Source organism: Channa argus, chromosome 15 (assembly GCF_033026475.1).
Source record: "Channa argus isolate prfri chromosome 15, Channa argus male v1.0, whole genome shotgun sequence".
Taxonomy (NCBI): Eukaryota; Metazoa; Chordata; class Actinopteri; order Anabantiformes; family Channidae; genus Channa; species Channa argus.
In genome coordinates this window covers 15,113,849-15,130,482 of record NC_090211.1, presented here as the reverse complement: position 1 = coordinate 15,130,482, position 16,634 = coordinate 15,113,849, and the positions used below count along the sequence as shown (strand labels likewise).

At 41.5% G+C, this 16,634-nt stretch overlaps 1 protein-coding gene across 1 annotated transcript in view; it reads left to right on the top strand.

The window, feature by feature from the left end:
* The first annotated feature begins 1,116 nt into the window (after positions 1–1,116).
* Positions 1,117–16,634, top strand: part of fam20ca (FAM20C golgi associated secretory pathway kinase a) — a 35,262-nt gene continuing 19,744 nt past the window's right edge. Inside the window, exons 1-3 of the mRNA XM_067478458.1 lie at positions 1,117–2,503; positions 3,056–3,240; positions 8,137–8,215. Of these exons, the coding sequence (XP_067334559.1) occupies positions 1,944–2,503; positions 3,056–3,240; positions 8,137–8,215 (824 nt within the window). The 5' untranslated portion in view covers positions 1,117–1,943. The remainder of the gene's footprint in view (positions 2,504–3,055; positions 3,241–8,136; positions 8,216–16,634) is intronic.

Here is a 16,634-nt window from a genome sequence, read left to right as displayed (position 1 = left end):
TGTGAAGTCTCAGAAAAATCTAGCCCAGCCGGGCTTTAAGTTGCGGCTTCAGTAATTGCTGTGAGTGTTTTGTGCCCCTGCAGTTTAAATGAAAGGTGCATTTCACTTTATCGGCAAATAGGGAAAGAAATGCCTCTGAGAAAGCAGGTAGTTGGATTCCAAGCGCAAAATCCATTAAGAGGATTAATAAGGTGGACGATGAATAACCTGATGAAAGACCTTATGATTCAAGTTTAATTGTTCAGGTTTTTAAAGGTGTTAAGATCCAAATTTTAAAAAAGTTTAATCATACAGGTAGAGCTAAGCTAAACTTTTAAAATATACACATATTAGGAATGATGATGTACAGAAGAGGGTTTACACCATATGCCACCAAGTAGTTTCCTGCAGCTATTTCCTGTAACCATGTACTTGTATGTGTGCACATTAGTGCATTAACCACTACATATGCATGAATGATTGTGGTGTGGCTATTATATCCAGCTACTGTCTGGTGAATGCCATGGACCAGTGTGGATTTCATCCCTGTTCTGTCGTTATCATTTTAACAAATTGTTTTCATGTAGCAACTAAAGAAGTACAGGAACAGCTACTAATCCCAGGCCTGTTTTCCTGGGAGCTTGGGCTCTGTTGTGAGACTTAGCTTCCTGTCAGGTTGTTCTAAAAAGACACAGCAACCAGTGCTCAACATATATTACATTTTTTTTAATTAGTTAATTCACAAATTAATCATGATCTTAACAGCTTAATTGTTGAACCCAGGAGTTGCTGCTTTTCCATGTGGATTTGTTTGTACAGTCCTCTCTAATGGTAAACCTAATGAACATAACAGAGGATTTTTGTGTTTCGCATGTTGCTGGTGACCCACTGCCTCGTGTTCGAGGACCCACCAAGGCTCCCAGACCCCACAGTGAGAACCCTCCGGGCTTGCCGTGCGCTTTCCCGACTGGCTTACAGTAGACACTCATGCACATCGTCCCTCGGCTTTGATACTTTTACAGTGCAGCATTCAGCTGTGCCGGCGCCCTCTGGCTGCGCTCAGCAGAGATGCAGCCTCACAGGGTTTCAGTCCACAGCTTCTCCTCGCCTTTCGTGTCGCTACTTCTACTTGTGTGTGTGTGCGCGCGCACGCAGCCAGTCTCTTCCTCGTGACGCCACCGAGGCTGGGCTCAGAGGGCTTCGATCATAATATTTAACACACCCACCCTGGATGAACACTTGGAAGGAAGACAAGGCGGTGTTAAGAGGACAAATGACACACAGGATCCCTGCACCTGCCAGCCAGCCTCAGATTTGACTTCAGCGTGGCTTGCAGACAAGAGGAGCTCTTGTCAAGAAGTCGGACAGCATCCAAGCATCTTGCAGCGGATCACCTGTTATTGTCAGGGGATTTTCGTTTTAATTCCTTTTTTTTTTTAAATCAGAAACCTTAAACGCCAGGAAGGCTCTGTTTTATGGACTATATCAATCTCTTTTACTTGTTTCACCAGAAGACACTTATTACACATTTGACATCTCACTCCCTCCTGGCAGCAACACAAGGAAGCAGGTTTGAGGAAGAATATCAGTGCTTTTAAAAAAGACCCCCCCCCCCCCTCCTCCTGTTTCCTCTTCACGATTTATTAGGTCTACCGTAGCCTACTGTCCTACTCAACAGCGGGATGAATGAAGAGCACTTTTTGAGGCGCTGCCAGTAAAGTGCCCGGTGCTCACAATGGGTCGCTCGATCCACCTGTCTGGGAAAGGAGATCTGGGACTATTGCAAAAATAAAAAGCCGGGCATATCATGGAGTTCTTAACATAGGCGGATACGCATTATGTGCGCAATATTAGTAAATCTTTCAACCAAAATCGCCGCTTGGTCATCCCATAATACTGTTAGACATCAGTGTCGGTGCCGTAAGGTGCGCGGTGCCTAAAAGCTTATTCTGTGCAAAAAAGACATGATAAAGATGATTTTGTTTCGGAAATTCAGAGTGCTCATCCTCATGGTGTTTCTGGTAGCGTGTACCATGCACATCATGATAGACTTGTTACCAAAACTAGAGAAGCGGGCGACGGGAGCGGACAGCGCGGACGGCGGCTGTCAGTGCGCTCACCACCCGGGCGGGGAGTCGCAGGACTGGGGGAAGCAGCGCGCCAGATCGGCGGCCGAAGCGGGCTGGCCTAACAAGCACACGCTGAGGATCCTGCAGGATTTCAGCAACGAACCGAGCTCCAACCTCACATCGCATTCTCTGGAGAAGCTCACAGCAACCGGGGACAGAGCAGAGGCCGTCGGGCGGATGAGACCGTCTGCGGGGAAGGGGGAGGACCACAAGCCCCTCATCGGAGATGCAAGTGGGGGTCGGACCTTCCCTATCCACGGTGTCTCTCGGCTGGCTGCTCTGTTTGAGCATCCTTTATACAAAGTTGACCTTCCGCCCCTCACGGACGATGACACTTTGTTTAACGTCAACACTGACATCAGGTTTTATCCCAGATCAGCAGAGAACCAGGGATGGTAAGCTGATGGGAATCCAATGAAATTGTTAGAAGTGGGACACTGAACACTCAGATTGCTTTTAATGTATTTCACTCTGTAATATGATTATGAGAGCAATCGCTTTAGAAAGAAGCAGGTGTCATGTATTTGCACTACAAAGAATGTACATTAACATGCATAATCCTGCATATTTACTCATTGTCTTATATGTCCAGCTTTTATGTTTTAGTGCCAAGATCCTGTCAGTTTCTGTGTCTTCTCTGCCTCCAGAATAATGTCCTCTTATCCATTTACTGTATCCACCCATGTCTCCTATTGTCAAGCTGTGTTATGTGCACACAAATTTCTGAATGTATTTTTAATTGCTGCTATTGAACTATATATTGGTAACGACAAAATCATGGGTTATAAAGGTGGTTTGTAATGTGCCGCTTCATTTGGCATCAATCATTTTGGTACAGTAACTGCAGCGCACACTGTAACCATCTATTACATAGGCTAAATATAATCAGAATCTTCTTGGTTCACAACTTCCAGTGCAATCTCCTCTCTTCTGTCTTTACTTTTCAGGCACAATGAGGCAGGGAACGAAGAGGAGGAGGAGTTCTCTCCAACAGGAGAGGTGACGGCAGAATCTTATCCCAACTGGCTGCGTTTCCACATTGGGATCAATCGCTACGAGTTGTACTCCAGACACAGTCCCGTACTGGATGCCCTACTGAAGGACCTGGTCACACAGAAGATCACCAGTGTGGGTGAGTCAGACGGGAAGAGCTTTGTTACCAATGTGTGTGTTGAGTGTTAGGTGATGTATGGTACCTGTACAGTTTGTGTGTACATGTGTGTCTGTTTCGGGTCTATGTTTATAATTTGTTGTCACATGATATTGACATGATGTGTCATTTGGCTCTAACATAGCGCAACAACATACTGCCAATGAAAATGTCTTTTATTTTCATGTTTATTGTCATAAATGTTCATCTGTTACTGCTTTTAAAGAACTGGTAACGTGTACAACAATGTGTGGGAAGGAGGCTACAACCATCCACATCTGGCCCTTTATCTACATTTCTGCTTATGTGTGCGACTTTATAAATCTGTGTTCAGCTAACTTTCCCCTCAGGGACTTGATATAGATACTGACAAATTATGTAGAACAGGTATGGGGAGCGTGTTGGTAAATGAGAATGTGAGTATAGGCAAGCATTGCTAAAGACGTGTTATGGCTGCAAAATGACTTAAACGGTTTCAATACTGCACATTTTCTCTAGAAATTGTGATTACTTTTAATAGCCATTAAGTATTTAACCCAACCAGCAGAAACCTTTGAATAAAAACATGCACTGTGCTGCTAAATCGAAAGCAGGAACGGAGAGTCAGATAGGTAGAAAAGGGAAAAAAAACAGGCCTAAAATTACTTCATAGAACTACTAAAGGTCTCAGAAAAAGTTAACATTTGAGAAGAATGTTCTTCTACCAAGTCTGAATATCTAAACGCCACTTCCAGTTCTTTCACTTTCCAGAAATCTTTTCTGCAAATTTTTTGTGAGAAATGAGTGAATTGGAGCACCAAGACGTTTTTGTGTCCTTCTAAACAGCAGCTCTGTTGTAAGGCTGATTTTTACTGTTGTCCACATCTTTTCTAATAATTTTTTTTAATGATACACAACAAATGCGCTTCATTGTTGCCGTAATTGCTCATTGTGTTGTGAACCTTGTGAAAATACTAGGCATGATGTGATTGATATTCATGACCACAATACTAACTAAAATAGTTATGATATTCATTTTCACGGTGTTTAGTATGTTGGTTATTATTATTCCTTTGTGCATCAGGGTGCGATCAACATTGTATTTCTTCTTGAAGCTTTCTCTGGTGTGCCATTATTATTAGTCCCTGCATCTCTGACAGACAGCTTTGCAATCATGCATACTAACCTGTGCACTTTAATAGTTTGTGTGTTTTTCCGTCCCCTCTGTTCATAGCGTATAAACCATCAATCTTTGCCCAGACACACCTGTAAAAAAACACCGTCTGTCTGCAGAAAAGAAACCTCAGTGCAGCACGTCTGCCTGGAAGCGTGTATTACAGCTTTTGTGCCCTGTAATTGGTGCCCACACTTACCACTTATCTGTCTCGCTAAAATAACAAAACAGAGACAGTATTAGAAACTTTCCCTGTTCAGCATTTTCTCCGCAATATTGCTCCCCACTGTTTCTTTCTCGGCCTCCCTCCCTCTCTTCTCTTCTCTGTGTCTGTCTCCCTGTTGGAGCAGGCTGTGGCCTTTTGTTCAGTCGTCAGCTGGACTCATAAATCATACGCACAGTACCGTGAGGTGGCATATAGGTGAGAGAGAGAGCGTTGGATTTATCATCATAGGATGGGAGGGGAATCTAAGGGTGGTGGGTGAGGCCTGGAGCTTTCTCAAAGACCAGAGAATCTGAATGTGTTGAAACACAGACAGAGACATTGATTCAGTTGTGGATGCTTGGAGGAACAGAGCACAAGATAGATGGTTTGATCAACAGAAACACATACATTCGCTCACAGACACCGAGACAGATGGCCTTTGGGAGAATCAAAAGGAAAATGTCTTGTGGGAGTTCACTGTTGTTCAAGTCATGTTTGATCGCATGTCAGCACAGATACAATCCAGAGAAACAATCAGCCGAGCTTTGCTGGGGGATTACCTTTTGTAGTTTTTGATTAGAAACAAAATTTTAAAAAACGGCCAGGCCTGAACAGTGAATTGAGGTCCGTTCCTCAAGGATTGTGACTTATGGGTTCAAGGGCACAGCATTAAAACATAGTTCAGTCATCTGCAATCTCTCAGAGGTTTTGCTCTTGTTATATAGCTGTTCAAAGTTTAAAGATTTCTCTGGGGCTCTGTGCACTTGACCTGGCTTCAGTATATCTGGCACATGTAGGCCTGCTGCTTTGGCTTTGATTACACTCAGTATCTATTCTCAGTTGTAAAGAAAAGCTGCTGACCTGAGGTTATATGTAGGGTTTTGTGCAACAGTGTATGTAAAATCCAGCTTTTGAAAATGAGTCACAGTAAATGGGGAAGCTTGCCAGTGGTGAGTAAGATGAAGTGAGACAGACAGAGAATAACAGAGAGAATACGACTAAAAGGATGACATATAGAAACATAAAAGAGAGCGAGAAAGAGATTGAGAACAGTGCAAGCTTTAAGACAAACAGCAAAGGAGTCAATAAACACAAAAGAGAAGCTCTGCACAGGATGTAGAGTTCAGCCAGCAAATCAGTAAGTTGGGCCAATACAGGGGGCTTATGTTGATATTGGGGTTAGACAGAAGAGCTGTGTTGTGTAATATGATCGAGTTAATGTGCTGTAATAAATGGGCAAATCCCCCAAAAGCCTGCCTATTATGACATAAATACAAGACATTTAGAAAGGCCTGGCGGCCCCTTTATTTGAATCAGAGAAAGGCAGGAAGCTCGAAGTAAATCTCCGTCAGCGTCTAGGAGAAACTGTAGACATGACTGATAGTCAGAGACACGTCTCTTCTCCTGGTTCTTCTTCTCTGCTGCGAGAGGTCAGTTTGTGGGAAGCAACAAGCACAAGAAATCACTGTCAGTGTGTACAGTTCATAGAGGCTTACAGAGAATCATCTGGTCAGAATCGGGACTGTTATGGAGCGTGTGTACACACATGGACTGGACACATTTTGTTCAGAAAAGTTTTATTGAGTTATTTCATGTCTCAACACACATTAGGTAATAAAAGAGAAATTGTACATTTATAACATGTTGAACTGTAAATGGTCCGTATAGCACTTATCTACCCTACTGGAAAAAGAGCTTTACAATGTTCTGTCTCATTCACCCGTTCATACAAAAGCTCCTAAACACTGATGACTGTGATAGATTGTAGTTTTAATTGGAAAAGAACCACTTCCACTCATTCAGTGTGGGTTTTTTTTTCATCTATCTCAAATATTATCTCAATTTCATCTTTCTCAGTCTCAAATTCTACAAATACAAGCATGCTGCAAGGACACTCCATTCTAACGTTCATCCATTCAGCAAACCCACAAGTAGTAATATATTAGTTGTCAGCAGAAGCTTTTCATGCCACCTTTTCAGTCACACCCAGCTCCTAACTGCAACAAATGCACTTTGAATGTAAAGTGTCTGGCAAATTGGTCAGCAGATGTGACAGAGCAATTATGTAGTCATGCAAAATTACTTTCTCCAAATTGGCAAATAGTAGAACAGATGTGCATATGTGTGAGTGTATTCGTGTGCATGTATGTATCTGTAGGTAGAGTGGTGTTTGAACGTCTTGTAAACCCTTTTAAAATTGTCTTTTTTTTTTTGCAAAAATATTACTTTAAATGTAATAAAAGTTTTATGCACATCTTAAAACTAGATAAAGGAAACCCATCCATCCTTTATCTATAAATGCCAGTCCTGTTTAGGGTCATGGGGCCCGGAGCTTATCCCATCTATCATTGGGTGAGAGGCAGTGTACCCTCGACAGGTCAGTAGTATATCTTAGGGAGACATATACAGACAGACAATTATTCACACTCACATATGAGCAATTTACCAAGTAACCTAACATGCATGTCTTTGGACTGTGGGAAATTGTTATAAAAGAATGTCTGTCTGATGAGTATAGACTCCACCAATCAACTGTCAGCAGATCATGTTCCCTTTCAACAACATTGTAACCCCACCCAGGATTGGTCGACCAACAAAGATCACACAAAAAGTCTTGGAATCCCATGGAAAACACATAGAAAAATAATGGCCTCTCATGCAGTAACTAATCAGTGTTCGTGCGTTCACGATCAGGAGGAGACTGAACAATACACACAGCAGGGTTGCAAAGAGGAAGCCGCTACTCTAGATCCTAGATAAAAGGAAGAATGTGCTGTGCAAAAGTTTTTAGATGGAATGATACATGTTATGTTGTGAAACATCGACGTGAGAGTGACGGTACCATCATTTGAACCAATACAATTACCAATACACAGCAGAGTCACAGGGATTCTGTTCCACAGGGTGGAAAACATCCCAAAGTCCTTTGAAGCTAAGTAGAAGGATGACAAAGGCCTGTGAATGTCCAAAGTGGACCTTTACCAAGACAATATCCAGATCTAGCAGAAATATTTATGGACAGAGCTGAGACAATGGAAAAACATTGTAATTTCTTACACGGCTAAGCAAACTAAAAAAGGAGAGTTGGATAAAACCACCTACTTGTTTTCTCCACTAACACAGACAGACTTACCTTCTCAATAGACCAGACAGCAGAAGACAAGAAAAAAGTAATATAGTGTACACAGTTCAATGCAGTGAAGAGTGTTATAAGCTCTGCAACTACCTAAAGAACCTTTACACCAATAGTTGGTCCAGCACAAGAGGAGCAACACCTCAAGACCAGAATCAGCAGTTCAGCTACATCTAAAGGACAAAGGACACTCACTTCAACATTGTACACATTTTAGACAGAGAGGACAGACTGAGAGTGAGGAGAAAGTAGTGTTCAAGTGTTCATCATACTATATTTATGCAGAAATATAAAGGGTTCATAAACTTTCAAACACCACTGCATGTGTGGATTTATGATTTAAGTTGTTTAGACAATGGTCTCACTTCTCAATTGTTTTCGTTCCAGCCATGAAATCAGGAGGCACCCAGCTGAAGTTGATCATGACGTTCCAGAACTATGGACAAGCCCTGTTCAAGCCCATGAAGTAAGTAGCACTGCAGCTGACTGCAGCACATTAAACCATTAGCTTACTGCACATCCTGTGGGTATTGCAGATATTATCATTGTTTGGATCCGGCAGTTGTTTTTGTGTTTTGTTTTTTTTGGCTTTAAACACATTCTCTCAGATTTCAGCAAATTAGCATTTTTCCCTTAAAATAAGTAACACCAATTGGTTTGATGCACCCACTTGTAATGCACATGAGTTAAGAGGGCGTCAGGAAATCTCATCTGAGTAGTTACTGCATCTTTCTCTGTGCTCGGATACAAAGCTTTCCCCTCTGTGTGATCTTTATATTTCTGATGGGGAATCATCTGCCTGCTTTTTAATTAACATCAACACGCTTATGTGTTAATTAAAATGAGCATTGAGCCATCGTGAAGATGTCTTTGGGGACGCGTATATGCCGGCAAAGGCATATAACTACATGAAAAAGAAATCCCTTCCCTCTCGGCTGTCTTAGGTTTGCCTGATGATTTCTCATGCCAACACAGATAAACATTGTCCAGGCCAACTGGGCTGTGATCAGAAGTAATTGCTCAGGAGCCTGGTTTGATTGCTATGACATGTAGAATAGTTTTCTACATGAAAGCCTCAGTGGAGAGTAAAACATTCAGGCAGAGACACAGAGGTAGAGTCAGACTTAGAGGGTGTTTGTGTGTGTGTGTGTGTGTGTGTGTGTGTGTGTGTGTGTGTGTGTGTGTGTGTGTGTGTGTGTGTGTGTGTGTGTTGTGTTGCAGAAATTGGTGAGTAAAGGTTGTGAAAGCTCATATTGTCACATTTAATATCAGTTTGAAAATGAATGATGAAATGTTGCTACTCAATGTCTTTCTACAGTCAGGGGTTGATTTATAGAGAGACTACAAAGTTTATTCAGAATTTAACCGCCTAGTGTTTCGTGTAACAGTGGAAGTTCAGATTGGCATGTTTGGATGATTTCACTTCAAGGTCAATCAGAGGCTGACATGATGGTAATCTGAGCTGCTGTTATAGCTTTCATACACACAAACATTTAAACTTTACAACAGCAACCAGCAGGTATCATTAGGATAGTTATTTCTGGCAAGAAGTGAGATTACCCCAAGTTTGTGTGGCTCTGTGTGGGTATTTGTGAGTAGCTGTTAGACTGGACTAGGTCTTCAGGGTAGGCAACATGGACAATTAGACAATACAGGATGTGCACATGCATGATGTGTCAGTGTGATGGCAGGAGTCTGCCATGGTGAGGTGCATTCAGGTACTGGGTGGATGCTCGGGGCAAGCTGTGGTATTAACAACATTGGGAAAAGTTTGTGCATGAGCAGTCCTCCCATGTCAAATAGATCACACGCAGTTTTGACATGCAGAACATAGATAATGAGTCACTTGGGAATAGTGGTTGTGTCAAAGTAAAATGCCAACATTCAGTTTCAAAACTTGCTTTACACTTAAACTTGGAGATGTTCTCAATATTATTTTTATCTGCAATACCAGAAAGTTTCAGTGACGGTGCACAATGTCTGTTGGAGAACACTATGTCTGTTCCCACGTTTTCCAATTTATCTTTAGATGATTGAAATGTACAATCTAAAGTATAGAGTTGTTAGAGTATATAGGATAGATGAGGAAAGATGATTAGCAGACACGGTATGTGTGCTGTAAGCTTCACTTTAAACTTAAATAACGGTATAAACTGTAAAAATGTAAAAGAAAAGTTTATATAAGTGAGGTAGACTTTCAGTGTTGACAGTAATTACATATCACTTTCTGAATTATATGCTGGAGATTCCTGCGCCGCTTTATTTAGCCAGTCATATTTTATTTAAACTCCTTTCTTTGACTGTCACCATCATCTGTCTCCAGTGTTTACACATATTATACAAAAGTCGTCAGAGCGGAAATACAAAAATATCTGAGCGAAATGATGTAGAGAAATAACCTTTGTTCCACTTTTGTTAAAGTACATCATGAGATTTTGTTGTTTGGTGGCATTGATGTGTCCCAATTTTAGGAGATGTGGTGCATTCTGGGTACAGTAGTTCAGAGCGTTGCTTTTCTTCACCTGTCCCATTGTGCAGCATCAAGTGTTGCTTCAAAGAGGCTTTGATGTTTCAGGCGTCCTTTGAGTCAAATGCAAATCTCTACGCTGTCATGGGCCAAGATGCAAGCTGACAGCCTGCCAGACACCACCACACGATGTTTTCTATAGGCTGCTCAGAGAAAAAAGTTTTGCTTTATCTGACTTACTCTGTGATTACGTTGGGTCATGGTGATGGGGTCTGAGATGCTAGTTTTCCAAATTGCAATTTGGTTTGTTTTTGATCAGAACAGTTGTTTTTCCTTTACAACAACTCTCTTTTCCATCTAACCAAGTGTTTATGGCTCATGAATTCCCAAGATTTATAGTCGATATATCCAAATATACTTCTTTACTTGTGGATATTGTAATCATCAGAGAACTGCAGGGATTTGCACTTATAATTAAGCCTTGACTACCTATGTGTTCAAATAAAGTAGTGGTGTCACCACGACTTCTTTCTTTCCTTTGGCCAACGAAATTATTACAAAATAGTTTCAATTTGAACCAGAGTTGGTTATATCAGATGCTGAGTTAAAACGGTTGAAGGCTTTAGAGGAAGGCAGGGATAGAAGTGGCACGTGAACATAGAGAGCAGTGATATTGGAAAACAGATGAGAAGCAGTGATAGACCAGAGGGTGGATGAGTAGTTAGCACTGCCAACCTGTCAAGGAACTGGGTCTTCCAGCTGGAGCCAGCTTACAGGCCAAGTGGAGACCCTCCATGCCAGCGCTCCGTGTCTGTCTGGCTTATGTCCCTGGTGCCTATCCTACCCATTGCCCCTGCCAAGATCTTGGTTGTGGTGTGTATAAAGAACCATAATGTTCATGTCCTGCTAATTGGATTTGTCAGATGGAGGGTTGAGGGATTGAGGGAGGTGTAAGTGTCTAATATGCAAAGAAAGAATTAATTTCTCCATCACATGCTTTTTGACAAGCCTGTTTTCTCCCTCCCTCTCTTTGATTTTGTTGATAATCTCACAGTTCAAAAGGGTTTATGCGTCACAAGAATAGCTGGAATAACTTTGATCGCCTGTTTGTTGCGTACATGTCCCAGTCCTTACGAGAGCTGTTGTATCCACCCACAGCGTTTGTTATGACACAGGGAAACGTGTGCTGTAGTAGAACAGGTAATGTGTTATGTGCCTTTTTTTTACCATTGTGGAGAATCAACATTATCATGAACTAGTGAAGCTAGTTTTCTTTGGCATTATCAGACCACAAGTAAATGGTAAATGATTTGCACTTTTCTCCCTAATGGCCCTCAAAGCGCTTTATACTGCTTCTTATTCACAATCACACACACCGATGTAGGAGCTGCTATGCAGCTGGCCAAGACTCACCGGGAGCCACTAAGTTGGGGTACAGTGTCTTGCTCAAGGTCACTTCAACATGTGTCCTGGGGAGCCAGGGATCGGACTGTGGCATCCAAGTGCATTAGATTGCCCCACTTTAGGTTATGAGGGACTTTCTTCTATGGATCCTCTCTGTTAATGAGGGATTCTATTAGGACTGAAACCATCTAATGTCCTGTGGAGAGAAAGCCTCTCCCTGCACTGGGTATTGATCTGATTTTGAAATATTGATGATTTTATTATTGATTAAGTGCAAGTGCAATTAGAACTGATCATAAAGTGAGATCACAAGTTTGATGGCTTGTGGTTTTCATGCCAAGTGAATTCACCTACCGCCTAAAAGTGTTTCCTTTGCAAAAGAACGGTTGTTAATATTCTTTAGCCATACAGATTTTAAACTCATATGCCTGGATCACAGTCTTGTAAACACAAGACTCAAATAACAAGCATCTGTGTACCAAATGACTGTAACATGCTGGTGCACAGATTGAGTTCACACAAGCAGTGACGTTCACAAAAAGAAACAAGCCAATTTTGGCTCCACATCAGGTACCAAAGCCAAACCTTATCAGTCAGTCTTATCCTCAGAAGAGCCATACATATTCAAACAAGTTGCATTGTTAAAAACCTGCATTTGTAATGGATAAATACAGCATGATTGCATGCATATGTCTGCATAAACACACAAGTATATGCATGTAAATATATGCACACCAGGCACGCCTTGCCTAGCACATACAAAATCCTCTCATGAATTCATTATTACAGCTAATCTTTTTCACATTTGTAGCCTTGAAGGAGGGAAATATTGTTAGCATAATATACATTTTTATTGTTTTCGAATTTGGTAGTCACTTGTTTGACACAGTTTCTCTAAAAAGCTCCCATGAGGGCCATAAGGATGCCTCTGGCTCTCACGCATTGGCCGCAGTTTAGAGCGGTGACTGAGCTCATCTTTGAAAATGTCTACAGACACAGATGAAGCATGTTACTGTAGACAGCTGTGCGCACAGCTGTGGCTTCACACATTCACAAATATGCACCCACGAGTTTCACAGAGAGGGACGCTGTAGGGGTTACGGAGTTCGTGCACCCTCCGTCACCCAGGGCTGGTGCTGGAACATTTTGCAAGCAGTGAGCCAAGCTGCAGCTGTAGCCACTCATGCAGAGCCGTGGGTATATTACACAGAAGGTGATGACAGTGAGCCCACACTCTGTCTGTACACACAATAGAAAACTATCACATTCACTCCCAACCGCTCAATTTAACACTTCCCTAATGATTTTCACTTTGACAAGTCAAAAAGCCTTGAATTGCATGAAAAGATCTTAAATGTGATAAAACATCAAATATCTTCGCATTACCATCTGCATCCTACAGTCCATGTCTTTTCTGTAATAATTCTGACTTCAGTCCTGCACATTATAAAACGCTCTGGCTCAGTTGTTACATCTATCTTTGCACTTGCTGATGGGTTATGTAAACTTTGGCTACACATTAGACCAGTCAGCTGGCAGTGGACAGAGCAGCTTAGGATGCCAAGCAATATGTCTGACCTGGGTTTTTGAAGTCAATAGCAATCTGTGGTGAGCATGTGTGGTTTGTTGACAAATGAGTGGAGTTGGAGTGGAGAGCTGTGTGTGTGTGTGTCCTGTATTTATGTAAATCTCTATCAAATATCTTCATCTGGAAAATAGTTCTTATAATTCTTTCACTTCCAGGTACATGTCTTAGTGTTTCTATGTTGCACTTCCATTTGACAGATTTTCTATGTTTGCAGGGGGGAGAACACGAACAAAGAAGAGAAAAAGAGTATAAGAAACAGCCAAAACAAGAGAATGTCACAGTTTGATGCAGTTAAAAAGAAAACCTGTCTGCACTGTGTCTGATAGATGAAGACAAAGAAATGTTAAGTGTTGCCTAACGGTGTTGTACAATGTTTCCTAACAGTTTGAGTGTGTTGACATCTGTGCTGTAGTCAGTCATTACTTTTTTTTTTTATTCCTGTGAATGTGCTTTTGTTTTTTCTAGAAGTTAAATGTTGAATGGAATTAATGCAAAGCTTGTATAATTTAACAAGTACTTCATGTGATGATGGGGTTTGGTATGGAGAAAGTGAAGTCACACCGTGTTAACTCTTGGAGGACACGGTAGCCATCCTGTGAGGTATGCTCCACGGTCGGTTACCGTTATACCATTTGTTTGTTTGGCTAAAAAGTTGTCTAAATTGTTTAGATTTAATGGAGATGGGACAAAGTTAAGGTAGCACTCCTGTATTGACCCACTACGGAAGCAGCTTTTCAGAATCATGAACGAAGGTCAAAACAACGACTAAAAATAAAAGGCAGGGCATCCTCACAACGTGATGCGCAAAAACCCAAGTGCAAGACAGCCTGACACCAGCCGCATATCCTCTGTTAGATCAGTAATCATTTATTCAGTCATTTACATTTAAACTATCTCATCTTTAAGGAAAGCACATTATCATTCAGTCGTTCATTTTCTCATCTGCCTCGTTATTTGTTGTGTGTTTTGAAAAGTTACAGGAAAATCACGCACACGAGGCCAACGGCCTCTGCTATTAAACAAATCCACGGTTTCCCTCCACATCCTTCTACATTTTATCATCTCTATGTCTCTGAGTGTTCTGGTGTTGCCGTTTACAACATCTGTTTGTCAGGCAGCTTTGTACTTTGCACAGGCAGCCCGAGAGAGCCAGACCCAGTGGCTTTTCTTTAGGCTCTGAGCACTACTGACTCCTTTCCTCTGCACCACTGATTAATTTGGGTTTTAAGCTGCTCTAATGTGGCAGAAGACTGCTCATCTTACAGAGGCTCTTCTCTCTTTTCTCCTTCTCATGCTTCTCTTTCATCCTCTCCTGTCCTGTCTCCTCCTTCTCTGTAATTCAATGAAAAAATTTTGTATTGTTCAACTTTAGGATCATATTATTCTCAACATGCTTTTTATACCCAGCTTCCATGTCTCCCTCTCTCTCTCTCTCTCTCTCTCTCTCTCTCTCTGATTTATAGTTCTCATATTTTAAGCATTCATGTAAACAAACCCACACAGTAAAATTCTCACTTTCGCAGCTTCTCACATTGCAAAGTTGCTTAGCAAACCATGAGGGTTGTTTGTTTGCATGTTTTGGAAAGTGTTTGGAAATTGGGTAACCTTAGATATACATTGATCAGCCATAACATTGTGACTTGATATTAAGTAGGTCCCCCTTTTGCCATCAAAACAAACAGAACATTGAGGCACGGACTCCACTAGACCTCTGAAGTTATGCTGTGGTAGCCGTCAGTAGCAGATGCTTTGAAGTCCTGTAAGTTGAGAAGTGGGATCAGTTTTTCAGCACATTCCACAAATGCTCAATTGCATTAAGATCTGTAGAATGTAGAGGCGGAGTCAACACCAAAAATGCGTTATTGTGTTGCTCAAACCGTTCTTGGGCCATTTTTGCAGTGTGGCTGTGTGCATTATCCTGCTGAAAGACACCACGGACATGGTAAGCAGATGGTCCTGTACGTGTCAAAGTAACATCTTGTCATAGTGCATTGTGGTGCCATATGTTCCTCAGGTAAGCAACACACAAGCATCAGGCCACATGATGTAAAAGAAGCAGAATAGCATCTTCTTCCCGGTGCCATTGGAACGAGTAATGTTATGGCTGATCGGTGTGTGTGTGTGCGTGCAGTGATTGTGTGAGTGCTGTGACGCTTTGACCTCTTGTAGCCTGTGAGATGAGCCAGTTAATTCATGTGCTGCTTTACCAGTCATGTAACCAGCTGCATGTCAAATCTGCCTAGTCATCAGAGCATGGACACACACACACACTATTTGTGTTAGCTTAGTGACGTCTACAAAGTCTACTGCAGTATTTCAGGCTGTAATGTTTTAATCGAATTCACTGCACGTGTGTTCTGCATATTATCTCATTATGTCTCATCATTAGTGCTTTTGACTGTTCTGCAATCGGTATTTTTATATCATTGACATCTAACATATTTACAACTGACTCATATTTGTCGGAGGTGCTTTGAAAAAGTAAGTTCCATGCAAGTCCCCCATTCTTCATCTGTCTCACGCTTGTCTGGTTCGTCTGTCTAAGTTCTGTGTCTATTCTTGATTCAAGAGGTCGACAGCGTAGCATCTGGCAGTGAACGTGTCTGTATGTCATCTCAAATCTCAAGTAACTTTTTTTTCCTTGACAGGTACATTCACACAGACTCCTGGCAAAGAACACTGACAACTGTCTTATTTTAGACTCACAAACACACACGCACTCACTCTAGACAGACATCTCTCATCAATGTTTGACTAGGTCAGCTTTTGAGGAAGTGGCATTTTCATCCCTATCTCTGCCTTCTCTGTCTCTCTGTCTCTCTGTCTCCACCTCCTGTCTATGCTCCTTTTTGGACTTGTTTGTTTGATTTGCTGAGGTGGGTCTAATCCTCAGCTTGTCCCTCGCCTCCGTTCAGAGCTTCTTTGCTCTGTATTTTTAGATTTGCTTGATTTTTCTCGGTCTGTCCAACAAGTGTTTATGCACTTACAGTGTATAATGTGCACTGAGAGCTTCGTGTACCCTAATTGTAATGTGATTACAGAGTTGCTGAATTGCTAGAGATGATACTATGAGCGATTTGAGGGCTTGTGTGTGTGTGTGTGTGTGTGTGTGTGTGTGTGTGTGTGTGTGTGTGTGTGCGTGTGGTGTAGATTCATTACCATCTATTATTTTAATGGTTTTTGTTTTCACTTTTAGAAGCTGATACAGCAGTTTGCAAGTTATCTTCAATGCTAAGCTCAGGGAAATTTTTCAGGGTTTTTATTTTAAACCGAAAAGATGTTAATTACGTGTTAATTATTACAATTTCCATATAGGCATTTTTCCTTTTCTTTGGACAGTATATCATTGTCAAACAAATATTATTTGGTTGTGGCAAACTTTAATCTTTTTCTAAAATAATTTTACCTGTGTTACCGAGTGTGTCT